Source organism: Sinocyclocheilus grahami, unplaced genomic scaffold (assembly GCF_001515645.1).
Source record: "Sinocyclocheilus grahami isolate Dianchi unplaced genomic scaffold, SAMN03320097.WGS_v1.1 scaffold326.1, whole genome shotgun sequence".
Taxonomy (NCBI): domain Eukaryota; kingdom Metazoa; phylum Chordata; class Actinopteri; order Cypriniformes; family Cyprinidae; genus Sinocyclocheilus; species Sinocyclocheilus grahami.
In genome coordinates this window covers 628,184-644,195 of record NW_015505505.1, presented here as the reverse complement: position 1 = coordinate 644,195, position 16,012 = coordinate 628,184, and the positions used below count along the sequence as shown (strand labels likewise).

Genomic DNA, 16,012 nt, shown 5'->3' with positions numbered 1-16,012 from the left:
CATGTTTTTAGCCTAGTAGATCACCCAAAAATGCATGTTTGTAAGAAAAAAATCCATCAAGATGTTTTACAGTCCAAAACTTTTTGATGTGAGAGACAACAGGAGATGGACTTTTTCACTGGAGGAATATTTTAGCAGTGATTTGAAGTAAAAACGTCTTAATGATGAAAGTTTTTCTTACAAAAACACAGTTTTTAGCTTCACAAGATGTTAACTGGTGGACTGGAGTGGTGTGGATTGCTTGTGGATGTTTTTATCAGCTGTTTGGACTCTCATTCTGACGGCACCCATTCACTGCAGAGCATCCATTGGTGAGCAAGTGATGCAATGCTACATTTCTCCGAACCTGTTCCCATGAAGAAACAAACTCATCTACATCTTGGATGGCCTGAGGGTGAGTACATTTTAAGCAATTTTTAATTGTTTGGATGAGCTAAGTTCCTCAGGTGATATGCAGATCAAGTGCATGTGTGGGAAATCCACTCTTCTGCTTAGTCACCGAGATGTTCGAGGCTGTAATCAGTGTCAGCTCATCTTCCATGGAGGCCAACAATGTGTCTGGTGTGACTCTTGGTGGTCTCTGATCTCTGAGGCTACCAAGTTGTGGTTTATGAAATCATAAAGCGTTCTTTTTGCTCCACCCCCTTACACACACACACACACACACACACAGGTTTGTTTTTGTGAAAAGTGGGGACATCCCATAGGCGTTCTGGTTTTTATACTGAACAGACCGTATATTCTATTGCCCTACACCAACCCTACCCCCAAACCTACCCCTCACAGGAGACTTTCGCTATTTCAGATTTTCAATACACTCCATTCTGTGTGATTTATAAGCGTTTTGAAAAGTGGGGACATGGGGTAATGTCCTGAAAAGTCACCTTCTCCTTGTAATACCTATGTTATACCTTTGTCATTATACAAATTCATGTCCTCATTTGTCACAAAAACGCGCACACACACGCACACACATTTCCTCAAGCACATTAAGTGTTTAGAATAGTGTGTGTGTGTGTGTGTGTGAGATAGGAAGAGATAAAAAAAAGTGACAAATTGCTGCATCTGTTGGCTGTGCAGTGCATGCCTCTGCTAATCTCCAGTGATATATGCACCGTCAAGACATAAAGCCATGCAGCCTTTGGGGTTTTGTGAGTGTGTGTTTGTGCATTCACACATGTTTTATGCACTAAGTCACACCTCCAAGAGCTCTGTGTCCATATGTCTCTGTCTATCAGCGGAAAACATCTGAATCACAATATGAGAAAAATCCCCATTAGCTGGCATGTTATTTTGACTTCTAACTTGTGTGTGCATGTGTGTGTGTGTTTAACTCAACATTTTGCACAAGACATCAAGACTGTGGCGACTACACAGAGCGTTTGCTCTGATGATAGGGGATTATGGGTAACGTTTGCATCTGTCGGGGCTGCAGTGAGTCAGTGGCCTCACCAGCTGTGCAAGCAACTGGTTTTCTGCATATGGAGGTCAGGGTGAGATAACCCTCATGCGGATGATTTATGTTTGCATACACGTGTTTTCCTGTGTGTGTGTGTGTTTCTTCCTGATTGTCAGATGTCTTCCTGGTTGTGTGGCTCCACAACTGTGAAGTTCTTCAGCAGCAACATTTGTTTCTGTCAGACATCTTGTTCGTGGTGTTCAGTCAGGGGGGCGTTTTCTCTGAGGAGGAAATGGAGGAAGTGTCTATCGCACAATCCACAGTGCAAAACAAAACAAAATACATATTAGATAAATAGTGCGTCCTGTTTTTTAATACGTTTTTTTTTTGTATATGTTTGTTTAGTAAGTCTCAATATAATGTGCACTGGGTCAAAACTGCATTGTTTTACTAACATATAAATCCCATTTTATTATTACATTCAGAAATAAATTAAAATATTGGTAAACAAAACATCTACAAAAATTGTAAACACTATAAATATGTATTTTAGGTTCCCTCACTCCACAACAAATCCTTTAAATGTAATGGTATTCTGAACAGAACCTATATTAAAAATACAAGAATACAACAAACAGATTCTAGCTGTGCTATTCGTTATAAACAGCAAAGAAGCCAAAACTAATTATTTAAAGCGAGACTGAAACTAGTGGAATGTGGGAAAATAAAGAAGGTAACAGTGAGCTATAAGGTCACAATTAACCACTCCTCTTTCTATAGTTATGCTGTCCAGTTATAGTTGTGGATTTTTTTTATTTTTTGACTAATGGTCATAAAAGCAGCTATACTGTAAAACTACAACTTCCTGTTTTAAAATTGTATTTTAAAGATTGATTGAAATATATGAAGTAGAAAAAGTTAACATTGTGGACAATATCAAATAAAGTCTTTGTTTATTTAATAGGCCATTAATTATGAGCATAAAAAAAATTAATAAATATCTTAAAATATTAAATAGCAAGAACTTACAATGTCAAGTTCAGAGTCAAAATAACTTTTTTAAATTATTTAATTAATTTATTAATTTTATTTGTATAGTGCTTTTCACAATACACATTTTACAGACATATCATGGTCTTAATATCTTCATGCATTACAGTCCATTTAGCAGTTATACTATATATCCAGCTTTATATAAAGAGCATATATATATATATATATATATATATATATATATAATGCAACATTTTATAATATAGTAATATAATTTTAATTTTGCAACAATATAGCAATCACACTAATTTGCGAAATATTATATATCGCCTTTCTGTGATTTTACTATATATACTACATATCCAAGTTTATATAGAGAGCTGTGCAATAATATAGTTTACATTTAGCAATAATATAAACAATCACATTTGAAATTTGCTATATATTGCTTTACATGAGTGTACTGTATATATCCAACTTTATATAAAGAACTAAATGATATAGTTACATTTTGTGACAATAGAAACAATCCAAGCCAAGATTTGCTAGATAGTATACATTGTTTTTCGTGATGATGTTGTATGTAAACAGATATGTAGTGCTAGGCGATCAGGCAGCTAAGATTTGCCTATATAATGCAGTATATATTGCTTTTGTTGAGTCTACTGTATATATGTAATGTGACTCATTATACTAACTAAATATTAGATTATATCACAAAAAATCTGAAAAACGTATACAAATATAATAAATGATGATGCCTTTAATGTGGAATCTGTGTTCAAATGCTTATGCATTTCACAAAGTTGTATCCAGATTGACTCTATTTTAGTTGTAGGTGCTGGCAGACACTTTCAGTAACCCAGGCATGTGTATCAGATGGAAGCTCTGCTTCAGTCCCATAAGACCATGAAAAAACCCACACTCGTCATGGTAAAAGCCCCTAGTCCAAACAACTTCCCTCCCTTACTCAGTGTCCACACCTTTCCATGTCGCCTCAGTAGAGCATACTAAACCTCTCCGCTCCTTTATCTCTCCGGACAGCTCGGGTCATCGCGGCTTTGTTGCTACATTTAGACACGTCATATTTTCTAGAAGCGCAGACGTGTGCAGAAAACCCCTTTTTTTCTATCCAAACTTGCAGCGAAGGCACTGAACCCTGAACCCGAACCCAGACGTGCAGATCAGTTGTTTGAAACTGGCTTCTCAATGTAAACTCCTTCCCGCCTCTGAATCGGGCTCGGTTACAGAGGAGGTACGGACCGTGTGCTGTGTGTATTTACCCTGGTTAAAGATGTTGTTTCTACCACATGAGCCGATGCTGGGAGAGCCTGCGTTTAAATGTAATCATACTTAGTGAACTGATCATAAGCATCCTGCCGTAACGGGATACGTGTGTAGCCGGGGTAAAGATGCTCTTCGCTCCGGAGGAGTCGAATGGGAAGATATGGTGGATGGCTGGGCTTTATTTGTGTTGAGATATGAGATGTTGTCCGTGTCACACGTGTGATGTCTTCCTCCACATGTCATCTGCTCCGCTCAGTCCGTGTGGTTTTTAGCCGAGCCCCACAGATGGAGTCATTCGATACCCATCAAAATATCAGTTCATCTGAAGGGTAGTTTGTGTGTATTAATGCACTGGAAAAGCAGGCCGGCATCAGGTGAAGTAGTAACACACGGCACCGACTCGAAGCGCTTGTCAAATGCACTGTTTGGTTTCATTTTGAGATAACACATTTCATTCATTTGCATTATTCCTGTGAACTGCGGCAGTTAAATTCCAAAGAGATAAAAAGAAGTGTCCTTTAGCCTTCCTTTTTGGGATTCCTTTGCATAATGAGCCTTTGATAATGCACTTTGGGGAATGGGAGGGGAAGGGAATGCAGTGAGCAGCACCATTAAAAACCCAATTTATCACAGTCACAGTTTAAAGGAACAGTCCAGAAAAAACATTTAATTCTGTCTACTTGCTCGCTTCCATGTTGTGCTCCATTTTAGTCGAATCTCATTTGAATATGCAGATTTGCTGCATCATGATTGGTTACGAGACACCAGTGGAGTTTGGCATAATGTGTGTTAAATGGCAGAACTGGTGATCATGTGAATGCAGAGTCTTATTTAATTTGATATATAACATTTACTCTAATCTTTCATCTAAAAAACATAAACAGGATGGGTCGTGATACCATTTTAGGGTGCATTTTGTCATTTTTAAAGATTTACAGTATTTGCCCTTGTGAAAAAGAAGTACATTTTTGCATACTTTTAATAAGAGTACTTTTTACGGACATTAAAAACAATATGCTTTAAATGCAAGCTGAATGTAATGTTTTTTATTTACAATTAAATGAAAATGTAATTTTATATTAAATGCATGTGTGTGTAAATATTTTCAAAATATGTTCTGTATGTGTGTATTTATATATGCATAATAAACATACATATATATTATGTAAACAAAAACTTTTATTTTGGATGCGTTTGATTTTTTTGATTAAATGCATTTAGTTGAATTTTTTTGTTTTGTTTTGACCTACTTTAATAGAAATACATCTTTATATGTAATTTCATAATTACTCCTATTGTACTTTAATGTTTTTTTCTGTTGAAATTTGTCATGTATTTAAATATATTTGTAATTACACTTTTGTAATGATAAAGTTGCAATTTAGTACATGTAAAATATATTCACTTTCTGTGATAGCATGTAATATCAAATAACACACCAAAGTTAAAATGATAATCAAGTGCTTTAATATGTTTGTCAACACATCAAAATAAATGCACTTTAAAGCGTCAAAACATTATTAAAACATAATTTAAAGTGTACTTTAAAGTAAAACTTTTAATTCAGCATTGTTGCGAAGTGCACTTTTTAAAAGTGCACTTAAGTGTGTTAAGAAACAGTCATGAAAGTGTCTCTCTTTAAGTGGCCTTATATTTCATTGATATCATCTTATTTGCAATTACAGTTTTTTTATATACTTTTAATATTTACAGTACACTACAAGTGCATATTCAATCAAATTAAGCACACTTCTTTTTCACAGTGGTGTTCACCATTCATTTGCATTGTATGGGAAAGAGCAATGTGAACAGTCTGCTAAACGTCTCACGTTGTGTTCCACAAATTTGGAACAACATGAGGGTGTGCAAATGATGATAATTGTCCCTTTCAATATTTAACACAGATTGATTAATGCATGAGATGTTTCAAAGTGTATATGCCATTCAATGTTATTGCAATAATAAATCGTAGGATGTGACCTCGGGCATCTATTCAACGAGGGAGTCCGGCCACACCAAACTGAACTGTGAACTTGCAACTTCCCGTGCTGTAGGCGTCTGTTGCTAGGAAACAAGTGGCCCACTCCGTCAATTTCAGCTGGGGTGAAATGCGAGTGTTTTTCTTCACTTTTTTCTATGAGCTTTGGCTGGCCATCTTTTATTGATGTACAGTTTCCTTTGAGTCACAATGAGACTTTCTGTGGGCCAGGACACTTTCAAAAGAGAGGAAATGGGGGTGTGTTCGGAGGTCAAATAGTCCCTTTTGTGGGGCTCCTGGGGGACGATGACAGTGGGTTGATGCTATGTGGGGGCGAAGGGGTGAGATCCTTTGGGTATAGCAGGTCTGGAGAGGAGAGATGCTGCATGCTGCCAGAGCCCATGTGGAAAAATCCAGTACGATAATACGGCAGAGACCGAGAGAGATCATACGTTTTTAACCAAGCATCGTACTGTATTCTTTTTAGCGCAGCATAAGCAAACAAGCTCACCCCAGGGGCTGAAATTTGAATAAGCAAATTCTTGCTTCTGATGTTTTTAATGAGTTCAGTGCAGATGCAACAGAGTAGACTGGCTTTTTAAGGCAATGAGAAACGAGGCCACAAAATAATTACTTTATTAATATTTTCTTGTTTACAGGAGAGCAGGGACGACTCTATGCACTTACTCTTGTCATATCGGGTATGTGCAAGTGCAATTCAATCCTCTGTTCATCCCCCAAAAATGTTGGTAACACTTTACAATACAATAAGAATTCATTAATTAATAGTGACCATGAAATGCTTAGAAATCTTAGTTCATGTCAATTTCAACATTTAATAATACATTTTTAAAATCAAAAGTTGCATCTGTTAATATTATTTTATAGTCCTGAACTAATTTGAACTAACAATGAACAGTTGTATTATATGTTGTGTATATACACATATTGTATATACAAACATTATGTATGTATATTAATGCTGTCAAGCGATTAATCGTGATTAATCGCATCCAAAATAAAAGTTTTTGTTTACATAATATATCTGTGTGTACGGTGTATGTTTATTATGTATATATAAATACACACACATGCATGTATATATTTAAGAAAAATAAGTTGTGTTTATATTTTAAATATATTTATATATAATATAAATTATATGTAAATACATGTAAATATATTCAAAATATGTACTGTATGTGTGTGTATTTATATATACATAATAAACACATGCAGTACACACACATATATTATGTAAACAAAAACTTTTATTTTGGATGCGATTAATTGCGATTAATCGTTTGACAACATTAATATATATATATATACTTATTTTATTTTATTTAGTGATCCCTCCTTCACAAGTTGCATATAGTATTATTAAATTAAGACATATAAATGACATTGATAATGACTGCTAATATGTTGAAGACTTTTGAGGCATAATTCCAAATCTTTAAACTGAGCGTTTTCAGAATAAATGAACAAAAACCATAAAAGTGTTACATTTTCCCGGCACTCCCTACTTTGTAATTCAGGGGTTGTTTCTGCAAGGATACAGTGAATCATACATCATTTATCTGTAAAAACCAGCTTAACTTATTCGAATTCTGTATTTTCTCACAGAAATACCACACTCGATACTGCAGTCCACCTGCTTTGGTCATGTAAGTGTGTGTCGTTTTTCATTTTATGCTTTAAATGTTTCATGGTTGCTTTGTTAGTGAAGTGGGACGTTGCCAGATTCCTCTTTTTCAACCTTATTTTGTGTTCTTATTTTGCATTTGAAAGGACCACCCATTGGGCTCAGCGGAGAGAGATTCCCTGCACGCCGTCTCCTTGGAATATTAATGGGCTTCTCCTGGGAAAACTGCCCACAGAATGGGCCACTCCATCGCTGTCTCTGTTTCCGCTCAGCTGTCCTGAGGGTGCGTGAGGGTGTTCGGTACAATCCGGTCTGGAGAAACCTCAAGTACACCTCAAACTTTTGTTTTGATGTTTCATTAAGAACTCTTGAATGTTTCTTTTTCCACCCCCCAGAATGTCAGTAAAATATATTACCACTTTTATTACACAATAAAAAGCACAGGAACGGCTACATTTATTATGTCAAATTCCTCAGTCTCTACTTTATAACCGTAATCAATAATAAGACATATTGATTGAAATGAGGGGGCCATTAGCACATGGGGGATTTGGGAACAGATCGTTTGAGCGTTGAGAGAGGTGACAGTGATGCCGCTCACCACTGGTTTTCATCAGCGGAGCTGCATAGTTCTTTCCCACTCGATGGCAGAAGCCGAGACGTCTCATCTGTTTCGGCGTTATGAGAGTGACCATTCTAATGGCTTCTACAGATGGCAGAGCTCACTGAAGTCATTGCTCTTTTCCTTCAATCCCTTTCACATTCTTTATCTGTATTTGACTCTCTGTCACTTGCTTTCAGTCATTCCACTGTTTCCTCTGCCCCAGTCTGGGTCTCTGAGGTGAGCGCTGAGTTTTTGGCATTTTTTGGCACATTTATGTGGAGAATTCAGTTTTTACCAGCCTGACAAGCTGTGAATAAAATAAGATGAAGATTATAAAGATTATAAAGATTTTAAATGGCAGGGAAGGGTAATTACAAATAAAGTTGGAATGCCAGGGAATAATACTAATACTAAAAAAATATATATATATATATATATATATATATATATATATATTTATAAAGTCCTTATTGTCACTTGATCAGTTGAAATAAAATCACTAATTTCCCCAACTTTTCAGCGGTAGTGTAGAATATATGGCCATAGATGATAGATAGATAGATAGATAGATAGATAGATAGATAGATAGATAGATAGATAGTTTCTGCGTAATTTACATAGAAATGTCCCATCCCATATCCTGGGTAAATGTTAGTTTTGTGGGCATCATCATTTCGGTGCATATGGTAACATAAATAACTGGCCCTGTATTGAAACAGCTGCGACTAATGGACCCCTGACCCTCCACTGTTGGCTGCTGATCCTGTCGTCTCTCCTTCACATACGAATTCGATGTTTATTAATTGGATCTGTGCATGTATGCTGTTTTTATTGAGTGAAGAATGGAAAGTGACCGCGATCAGACAGAGAAACCCTGAGGCCAAGCGAGCCAGTATATTCGGCATCACTACTTTATTATTTGCAAAATCTGAGACTGTAACGATTCTACAGTGTTAAAGCCAAAAGTGGGTAAATGTTAGTTTTGTGGGCATCATCATTTCGGTGCATATGGTAACATAAATAACTGGCCCTGTATTGAAACAGCTGCGACTAATGGACCCCTGACCCTCCACTGTTGGCTGCTGATCCTGTCGTCTCTCCTTCACATACGAATTCGATGTTTATTAATACTATCCCATATTTACAAAGGGATCTGTGCATGTATGCTGTTTTTATTGAGTGAAGAATGGAAAGTGACCGCGATCAGACAGAGAAACCCTGAGGCCAAGCGAGCCAGTATATTCGGCATCACTACTTTATTATTTGCAAAATCTGAGACTGTAACGATTCTACAGTGTTAAAGCCAAAAGATGTTTGTTGTTTCTGGTTTTGTAATCACATACCAGCATAGATGGCGCAATCACATAATAGAGCTCAAAATTACAATAAATTGGTAGAACATGATGTCTTTGGCATGACGGACTTGTCAGTATTTACCTTCGCTGACCGTTTAGAGGAACAAACCTAGGGAACCACATAGGAAAACCAAATGCTGTTTTTCTTTCCTTTTTTCACACTAACAATACGAGTGTTATAATGTGCTGACTATAGGGCCCTCCTGCTGTTTCATCTGTGAGAGGGAGGCAATGCTTACGTAAGAAAACTAAAGCTCGTCATTGCCAGAGACGTTCCACCCCCTAAGGCTAAACACAAACCATACATATCCATGCTTAGTGCTGTAGAAATGTAACTGGACACAGATTATGAGTCGACGTCAGACAATAACAAGCCGTAGGTGTCTGTTTTACGTTTTATTCTCACTTTTATTGCAAATATAATACAAAAGATGAGCTTCTTCAAAGGCAGTAAAATGTTAAATTTTTAAAGACAAAAAACTTGTTCAGTCTTGTGTAAAAAAGATACCAACATCAGTACTGAGATCACTGAAGTTGAGTAAAGCACAAAATCGGAAAGGGAAAATGTATAAGCAAAGAAAGATGGCAACTAACTAACTACGTAAAAACAACTACAGCTTCAAATTAGAGCATCGTAAAACTTTCCAAACGAAAGACTACTCTTCCAGTTATTTTAGAAACTGCAACAGTATTTTGTGCATGACACAACTGGTTAGAAATAAAGTCAAATAAACATTTAAAATAGAAAAATCTACATACGATAAATAAACATGATGAATACAGAATTTTACCATATTAAGTACCAGCCCTCTGTCTAAATGGCCCGTTGGATTACATGACACCATATTCAGAGGCGCAAAATAACAATTCTTTTTTTTTTGTATAAAGTATTAAAGAATAAAATGCAAATAATTTCTTTGAAATAAAATTAATACTAATAAATAAATTAAAGGGGTTAAGATGGGATACAGAAGGAGGGGCTGTAAGATGACACCTGCACGACTGCAGGCAGCTAATGACAAGCAGAGGTCAAAGGGCACTTCCCGGAGCTGCGACACATGCTGTTAGACACTCAGTAAATTCTCAGCTGCCGCTGCCACGTAGATATTCCCGCTAATTTGCTTCCAACATTTGACAGGCACTGATGCTGGTTGGGGATAAAAGCGTGAACGAGAAAAGGAAAAAAAAGGTTGGATAGGGATGATATTTTGCAGGAACATAAATAAAGGGCACAGAGTCAAACTATAAAACATCAAATGCACCGCACGAGGACTAGAGACAATAACGGGTGTTACTGATGGAAAAAGGTGGGAGAAAAACAAGGAATGACTACCAAGAGTGGTTTAGTAAAAATAGACTTTTCTACAAGAAACACAGAAGTCCGAAAATACGAAAAAAGAACATGTTAAGAAAACATACACAGTACATATTAAAGTATCAATAATCAATAAGTCCTCACAGAGGAATCATTTCTCAAAAATGTTTCTTTTCTTGCAAACAAGGCTAAAAATATATATATTCTAATCACAATTTCAGGCGATTAAAAAGGCACATTGGGAGCCGTTTTTCTTGAAGTTCAGCTTTCTTTCCTACATTTCATTGTTGTGTGTGTGTGTGGGGGGGAATTCAAGTGTGTGTTTTAAAGAGAGTGGAATGATGCGGAATGAGTCCCGTCAGTCTCTGCTGCGTATCTGCTCGACGGTGGGCGCGTGACGGCGAGTCCTCAGGGTCTGGACAGCTGTGTGTAGACCGGCTGCTGGTCCCAATGCTGGGGACTGTGGTTGGATTGGGGAATGGAAGGAACCCCGGCAGTGTCAGCGATGGGTGTGTACATGGGCCTCTGGCTGGAGCTCATGTAGCTGAAGGTGGAGTACAAGCCGGAGCTTTGACCTCCAGCGTGGGTGTAATAGGAGTTGGCGCCGCCCTGGTGGTCAGAGTAGTCGTACTGCGCCCGGGTGATTGATGGGAACGAAGTACTGTAGTGCTGGAGGTTGAAGGAGCCGTAGCTGACGTGCTGCGGCGAGCCCTGCTGCTGCTCGTTGTAGTGGCTGGGACTGAGCTGTTCGGTTTTGATGTGCGTCGTTCTCGGTTGGTCTTGATCCCCGGCGCCGCCCGTCCCGAGTGGAGTCAGCTGGGCGCTTGGAGGGCTGCCGTTTTGAGGCTTCCCCATCCAGGTGGCGTAGCCGGCCACGTAGGACGCGTTGGTGGCGTGCCCGTTCGGCGGCAGGTACTGGTCAAACTCGTTGACATCGAAAGTTTCGATGACATCGTTGCTGAGCTCGCCGATGTCAACGTCGCGGAAGTCGATGTTGAGCGGACGCCCTGTGCTTTCCTGAAGCGGACGGGCCTCTCGCTTCAGATCCACTTTGCCTGGCTGCACGTCAGTTTTTGGGGTGGTGGGAGGAGTGGGCGGCCCTTGGGACTGGCCTGTTTGGAAACGGTGGAGGAGGGGAGAGAAGTTAGAGAGCGAGTTAAGCACCGCACAGGGGACGCAAGAGCGAAGGAAGGGAAAACAAAAACTGAGATTAACTCGAAATGGCCCACCTGAGTGCTCGCTGGGCGAGTGCACCTCTCCCATGCTGGACGCGGGCGAGTCGGCTTGCTGGAGGGCTTTGAAGATGGCGTTTGGGGAGATGTGAGTCTGCTCGCTGCCGTCCTCAGACTCGCTCTGGCCGTTCTTCACCGACTTTCTCCGCCGAGGCTGATACTTGTAGTCGGGGTGATCTTTCTTGTGCTGAACCCTGAGGCGCTCAGCCTCCTCCACGAAGGGACGCTTTTCGCCCTCGTTCAGCAATCTGCCAATGAGTACAGCAATGAATCTTTCCCTACAGTACATACTGTTACTACTGTGTATCCTGCATGCATCCATTTAGTACTTATGCATATGAATTAATGCAATATATTTAATTGCAAATACATTTTAAACTCTAATAGACATGTATGTTTCATAAGAAAAGCCTTTACCTCCAAAGTTTGCCCAGAGTTTTGCTGAGCTCGGCGTTGTGGAGGTGCGGGTATTGATCCGCGAGCTTCCTGCGCGCCGCTTGCGCCCACACCATAAACGCGTTCATCGGTCTCTTCACGTGCGGCTTGTTTTTGCTCGAGCCGTTCACTCTCACCGGCATGGGCACGAGCGTCCAGTCGTACCCTTTCAGCACCTGAGACACCGCATCTCGGATGCACACCGGGAACTTGTCGTCTTCGACCTTCTTGAACTCGCCGAGCGTCCCGTCCGGAGCTATGAGGCTGTTCTCGGCCGGGCGGGTGTTCTCCGTGTCGGAGCCCGAACCGGAGCCCGGGGAGCCCGCGGAGTCCTCGGACATGCTCGGACTTGGGGCATCAGACAGACACTTCTCTTGCTCATCTGTCATTTTCAGGAAGGGATCTAGTAGATTCATGCGCAGACTGTAGATGGACAATCTCAGAGAATTCGTACGGCAGTCCCGACTGAACGCTTCGCCTCCCCAAAATACTTTCCAGCTATTAATTCCTGCAAATCCACTGAATCGCGGCGCTCGCTTTCAGAGGGCAAGCGTGTGACTGTTTCTGCTGGTGTCTGCAAAAGCAAAGCGCTCCCCGTGCGCTCTCGTGTTGTATTTCCAAGAGAGGGACGAACTTTGGTTTGTCAGCTGAGCGCGCACGGGCTTTTAAACTGCACGCGCTGTGACGACAAGGAAAACGATGCCTGCTCGTGCCCACCCCTCTCTCACTCTCAATAATTATCACCCACAATTTAACATTTGAGAAATCTACTTTAATCACAAGTGCTTGCTGAAAACTCCCACTGCTGTATAAAAGAGAAAGTGTGCGCCAGTACGCAGCCTGAAAATGTTTATCTTTAGGGTCGGACAAAATACTACATACACCACGCAAGACATCAAGCGAATGCAAACAATCAAACGGGCTTAATATTCAAGCCACTGGCTTTAATTCGTTTATTTAGTGACTGCTTTTGGAAAGCTTGGCTCAAGGAAGTGTTACTCAGTCAGTGACTCAGCAGAGCTTTCCACTCGCACTAATTCCTTCTTTTCGACATTTGCAAATATTGTTGCATCTATTCATCGAGCTCCATGCAGTCCGGAGATGCTGCCGTCATGAAACTGACCGACAGGAGGAGACAGAGTTCTGTGCTCAGTGCAGAGTTTGTCTGTGTATAATAGGCCTAATGCAAACATTGGCCATGCCTTCCTGATTAAAAACAGCTCAGGTCTCTGTATTTTTGGTCACACTTAGCATTTATACAGGGGAGACCGGGGAGTGTTAACACATTCTATTTAAATGTCTAAAGTGTTTTTTTTTTTCAAAACATGTTTCAGACTTTAAAAATAATATAATATTTGTCTTCTACAAAATAAAGTAATCTTGAAATCGCCATTATATCCCTAAATTGTTTAAAATTGTGAAGTACACGGCGATATTGCAACCTGCCTTACTTCCATTAGGCTTACGCTAACAGAAAACATACATTTTAAATTGTATTTAATTTGTAATTTAGGGCCTATTTCTTTTATGCATAAATGTATTGTGGTAATCAGATCGACTTGTTTAGCATCCTAATTTCACCTTAAAACTCTATATACAAAAATAAATGCATATTTTTTTTTACTTATGCAAGTAAAGTTCTTTTTTAAAATTAAATTTATAATGTTTTTTTTTTAAGGCTACATATATTTATGGTTGGTGCTCATGTAGTCTATGAAACTGATTTCATCTCAGTAGCTCATTTCAAATTGGTTTAAATGGATGGTTTTACTCTAACTTACCTAGATTGATCGAAGATCTCTTTCAGGATCTGTTTTAGTGCAAACTTTTGATTGCATATGCTTGTGTGCGCTAAAAATAAATAAATATATATATATATATATATATATATATATATATATATATATATATATATAAATCTCACAATAAAGGGTTCTGTAAGCAACTGGCGAGAGTTTTGTAGTATGCATGAAGATCTCTGATTCCCTTTCAAGATCAGTGCTCGGGCAGACGGAGAAAGGCAGACTTCTGGATGTTGTAAAGCTGTTTGCTTGCGTTATGTCAAGCTCTTGCAATGCACAACCAGTCAGTAATCCTATCTGCTCCGCAGTTTAATTAAGGCTCGGCATCCACATACAGAAAGTGAACTGTGAGCGTTTTGATTAGTCCTCGCTCCGACACACAGCGTTTATTTTCACTGGATGTGCTTATTTAAATGATTCACTTCAAGCATAAACATAACAGAACTTTTAGGACCTTCGTCAATAGCACGTTCCCCTTTCTGTTAACAGCATGTTGCTAATAGGAAGGAGAGGCTTCGTTTATTTATTGTAATGCGGACTTAAGCGAATACAGGAGTGAATGACAGCTTTTCAACTTTGCATGCGCTTATCAACCGATCTTTTAACAACTGCATGCCTTTTTTTTTTTGCGTCAAGCTCCTGTTGGCTCCTGGCAGTGACGACAATATTACCTCTGATACAGAACATTAGATAAGTGTTACCACATTTGCGCTATAGCGGTAACTTCTGCTTTAAAAGTTTCACTAACCACTGGTTTTTACCAAGGTGTTCAAGTAATAAAATGTTATAGGAGTGCAACTTGCATTCTGATTAACTTATACCACCTGTTAAGCAGAACTCACATCTGAGTCACAAACAGCGAATGCAGTCAAATGAGACGGTGATTTCACTCGAGATACACCTACGCCACATCCTGTCAAAAACTAAAATGTTTCAGGAACAGATGGCAAAAGCTGTGCATTTTTTATGAACTTGCCCCAATATTTTAATTTGATCTGTTTTGTCTTACCATATTTGTTTTATGTGTTTATTTGTTTTATTTTGTGTATATATATATATATATATATACAACCAAAAAACACATTTAAAAAGCATTTAAGTATTCAAATCTTATATGTTCACTAAGATCCTTCTATTATCTATTGAAACACAATAATATTTAAAATATTAGTAAGCTTAATATATATATATATATATACACATACAATCATTTATTGGGTACTTTCAATTGGGAGGTGGCTGTTCCGAACCCTAACCCCTAAATTTCAAATTATGAAAATTATATTGAAATAATTTTCGTAATTTTTTCCATTGTTGTTTTTAAAAGTATCTTTTTGATTCTTTTAAAAAGTGATTTTCAAAAAAAAAAAATTACATTTTCTTTGTAAACGACCGAAACATGTCATCATCGTTTTGGTAGTGACAAAAAAGGGAACACATAACCCTCATATATTTCACTAATGAAACACGGGATGTTTTGTCAAAAATAAAGTATACTGAAGATGTTATGATTATGGTTCAATGTATATTCAATGTAATTATTCCTTAAATTTGAAATCAGTATGATCAACTTATTGCCTTTTACAAAGAAAAATCTGATTCAAAATACAACAAATCTCATAAATTACACTTGAAATATTGTTTAAAATGTAATTGTAATTGTTTTACCTAAAAACATTAATAAAATAGCAAAAAATATATATTTACAATGAAGATGTAAGCAACATTTTAATAGGTCAATATAACCCTTCTAACTAAATTATTATTACTGTGTTTACTGTTTTAGTTCCACGGTACAACTAGAAATGTGCACCATCTGTAGAATGTATATATATATATATATATATATATATATATATACACACACACACACACACACATTCTTGCACATTTTGACAATTTACCTCAGGTGTGATTTCAACTTGGCTTTCTCTCGGGAACAGCAGGGTAACACATCTGGTCTG

General features: G+C 38.3%; 1 protein-coding gene and 1 long non-coding RNA gene across 2 annotated transcripts; one reads left to right on the top strand and one right to left on the bottom strand.

Annotated features, from left to right (window-relative positions):
- The first annotated feature begins 378 nt into the window (after positions 1–378).
- LOC107602418 (uncharacterized) lies at positions 379–7,751 on the top strand. Its single transcript, XR_001611035.1, has 3 exons — positions 379–394; positions 7,287–7,327; positions 7,452–7,751. It is a non-coding gene; the product is annotated as an uncharacterized lncRNA (long non-coding RNA).
- Positions 7,752–10,175: 2,424 nt separating this feature from the next.
- LOC107602436 (transcription factor Sox-9-A-like) lies at positions 10,176–12,965 on the bottom strand. Its single transcript, XM_016294930.1, has 3 exons — positions 12,229–12,965; positions 11,809–12,059; positions 10,176–11,691 (listed from the first exon to the last, which is right to left on the bottom strand). The coding sequence occupies exons 1-3, from the start codon at positions 12,660–12,662 to the stop codon at positions 10,988–10,990; spliced, it is 1,389 nt and encodes a 462-aa protein (XP_016150416.1). The 5' UTR covers positions 12,663–12,965; the 3' UTR covers positions 10,176–10,987.
- Between the last annotated feature and the right edge of the window lie 3,047 nt (positions 12,966–16,012).

Excerpts from the sequence above, each read along its gene's own strand:
- LOC107602436 (XM_016294930.1), bottom strand. The coding sequence starts at position 12,662 with ATGAATCTACTAGATCCCTTCCTGAAAATGACAGATGAGCAAGAGAAG. Across the intron at positions 12,060-12,228 it reads ACTCTGGGCAAACTTTGGAG|ATTGCTGAACGAGGGCGAAA; the intron begins GTAAAGGCTTTT and ends ACTCATTGGCAG. Across the intron at positions 11,692-11,808 it reads CTCGCCCAGCGAGCACTCAG|GCCAGTCCCAAGGGCCGCCC; the intron begins GTGGGCCATTTC and ends GTTTCCAAACAG.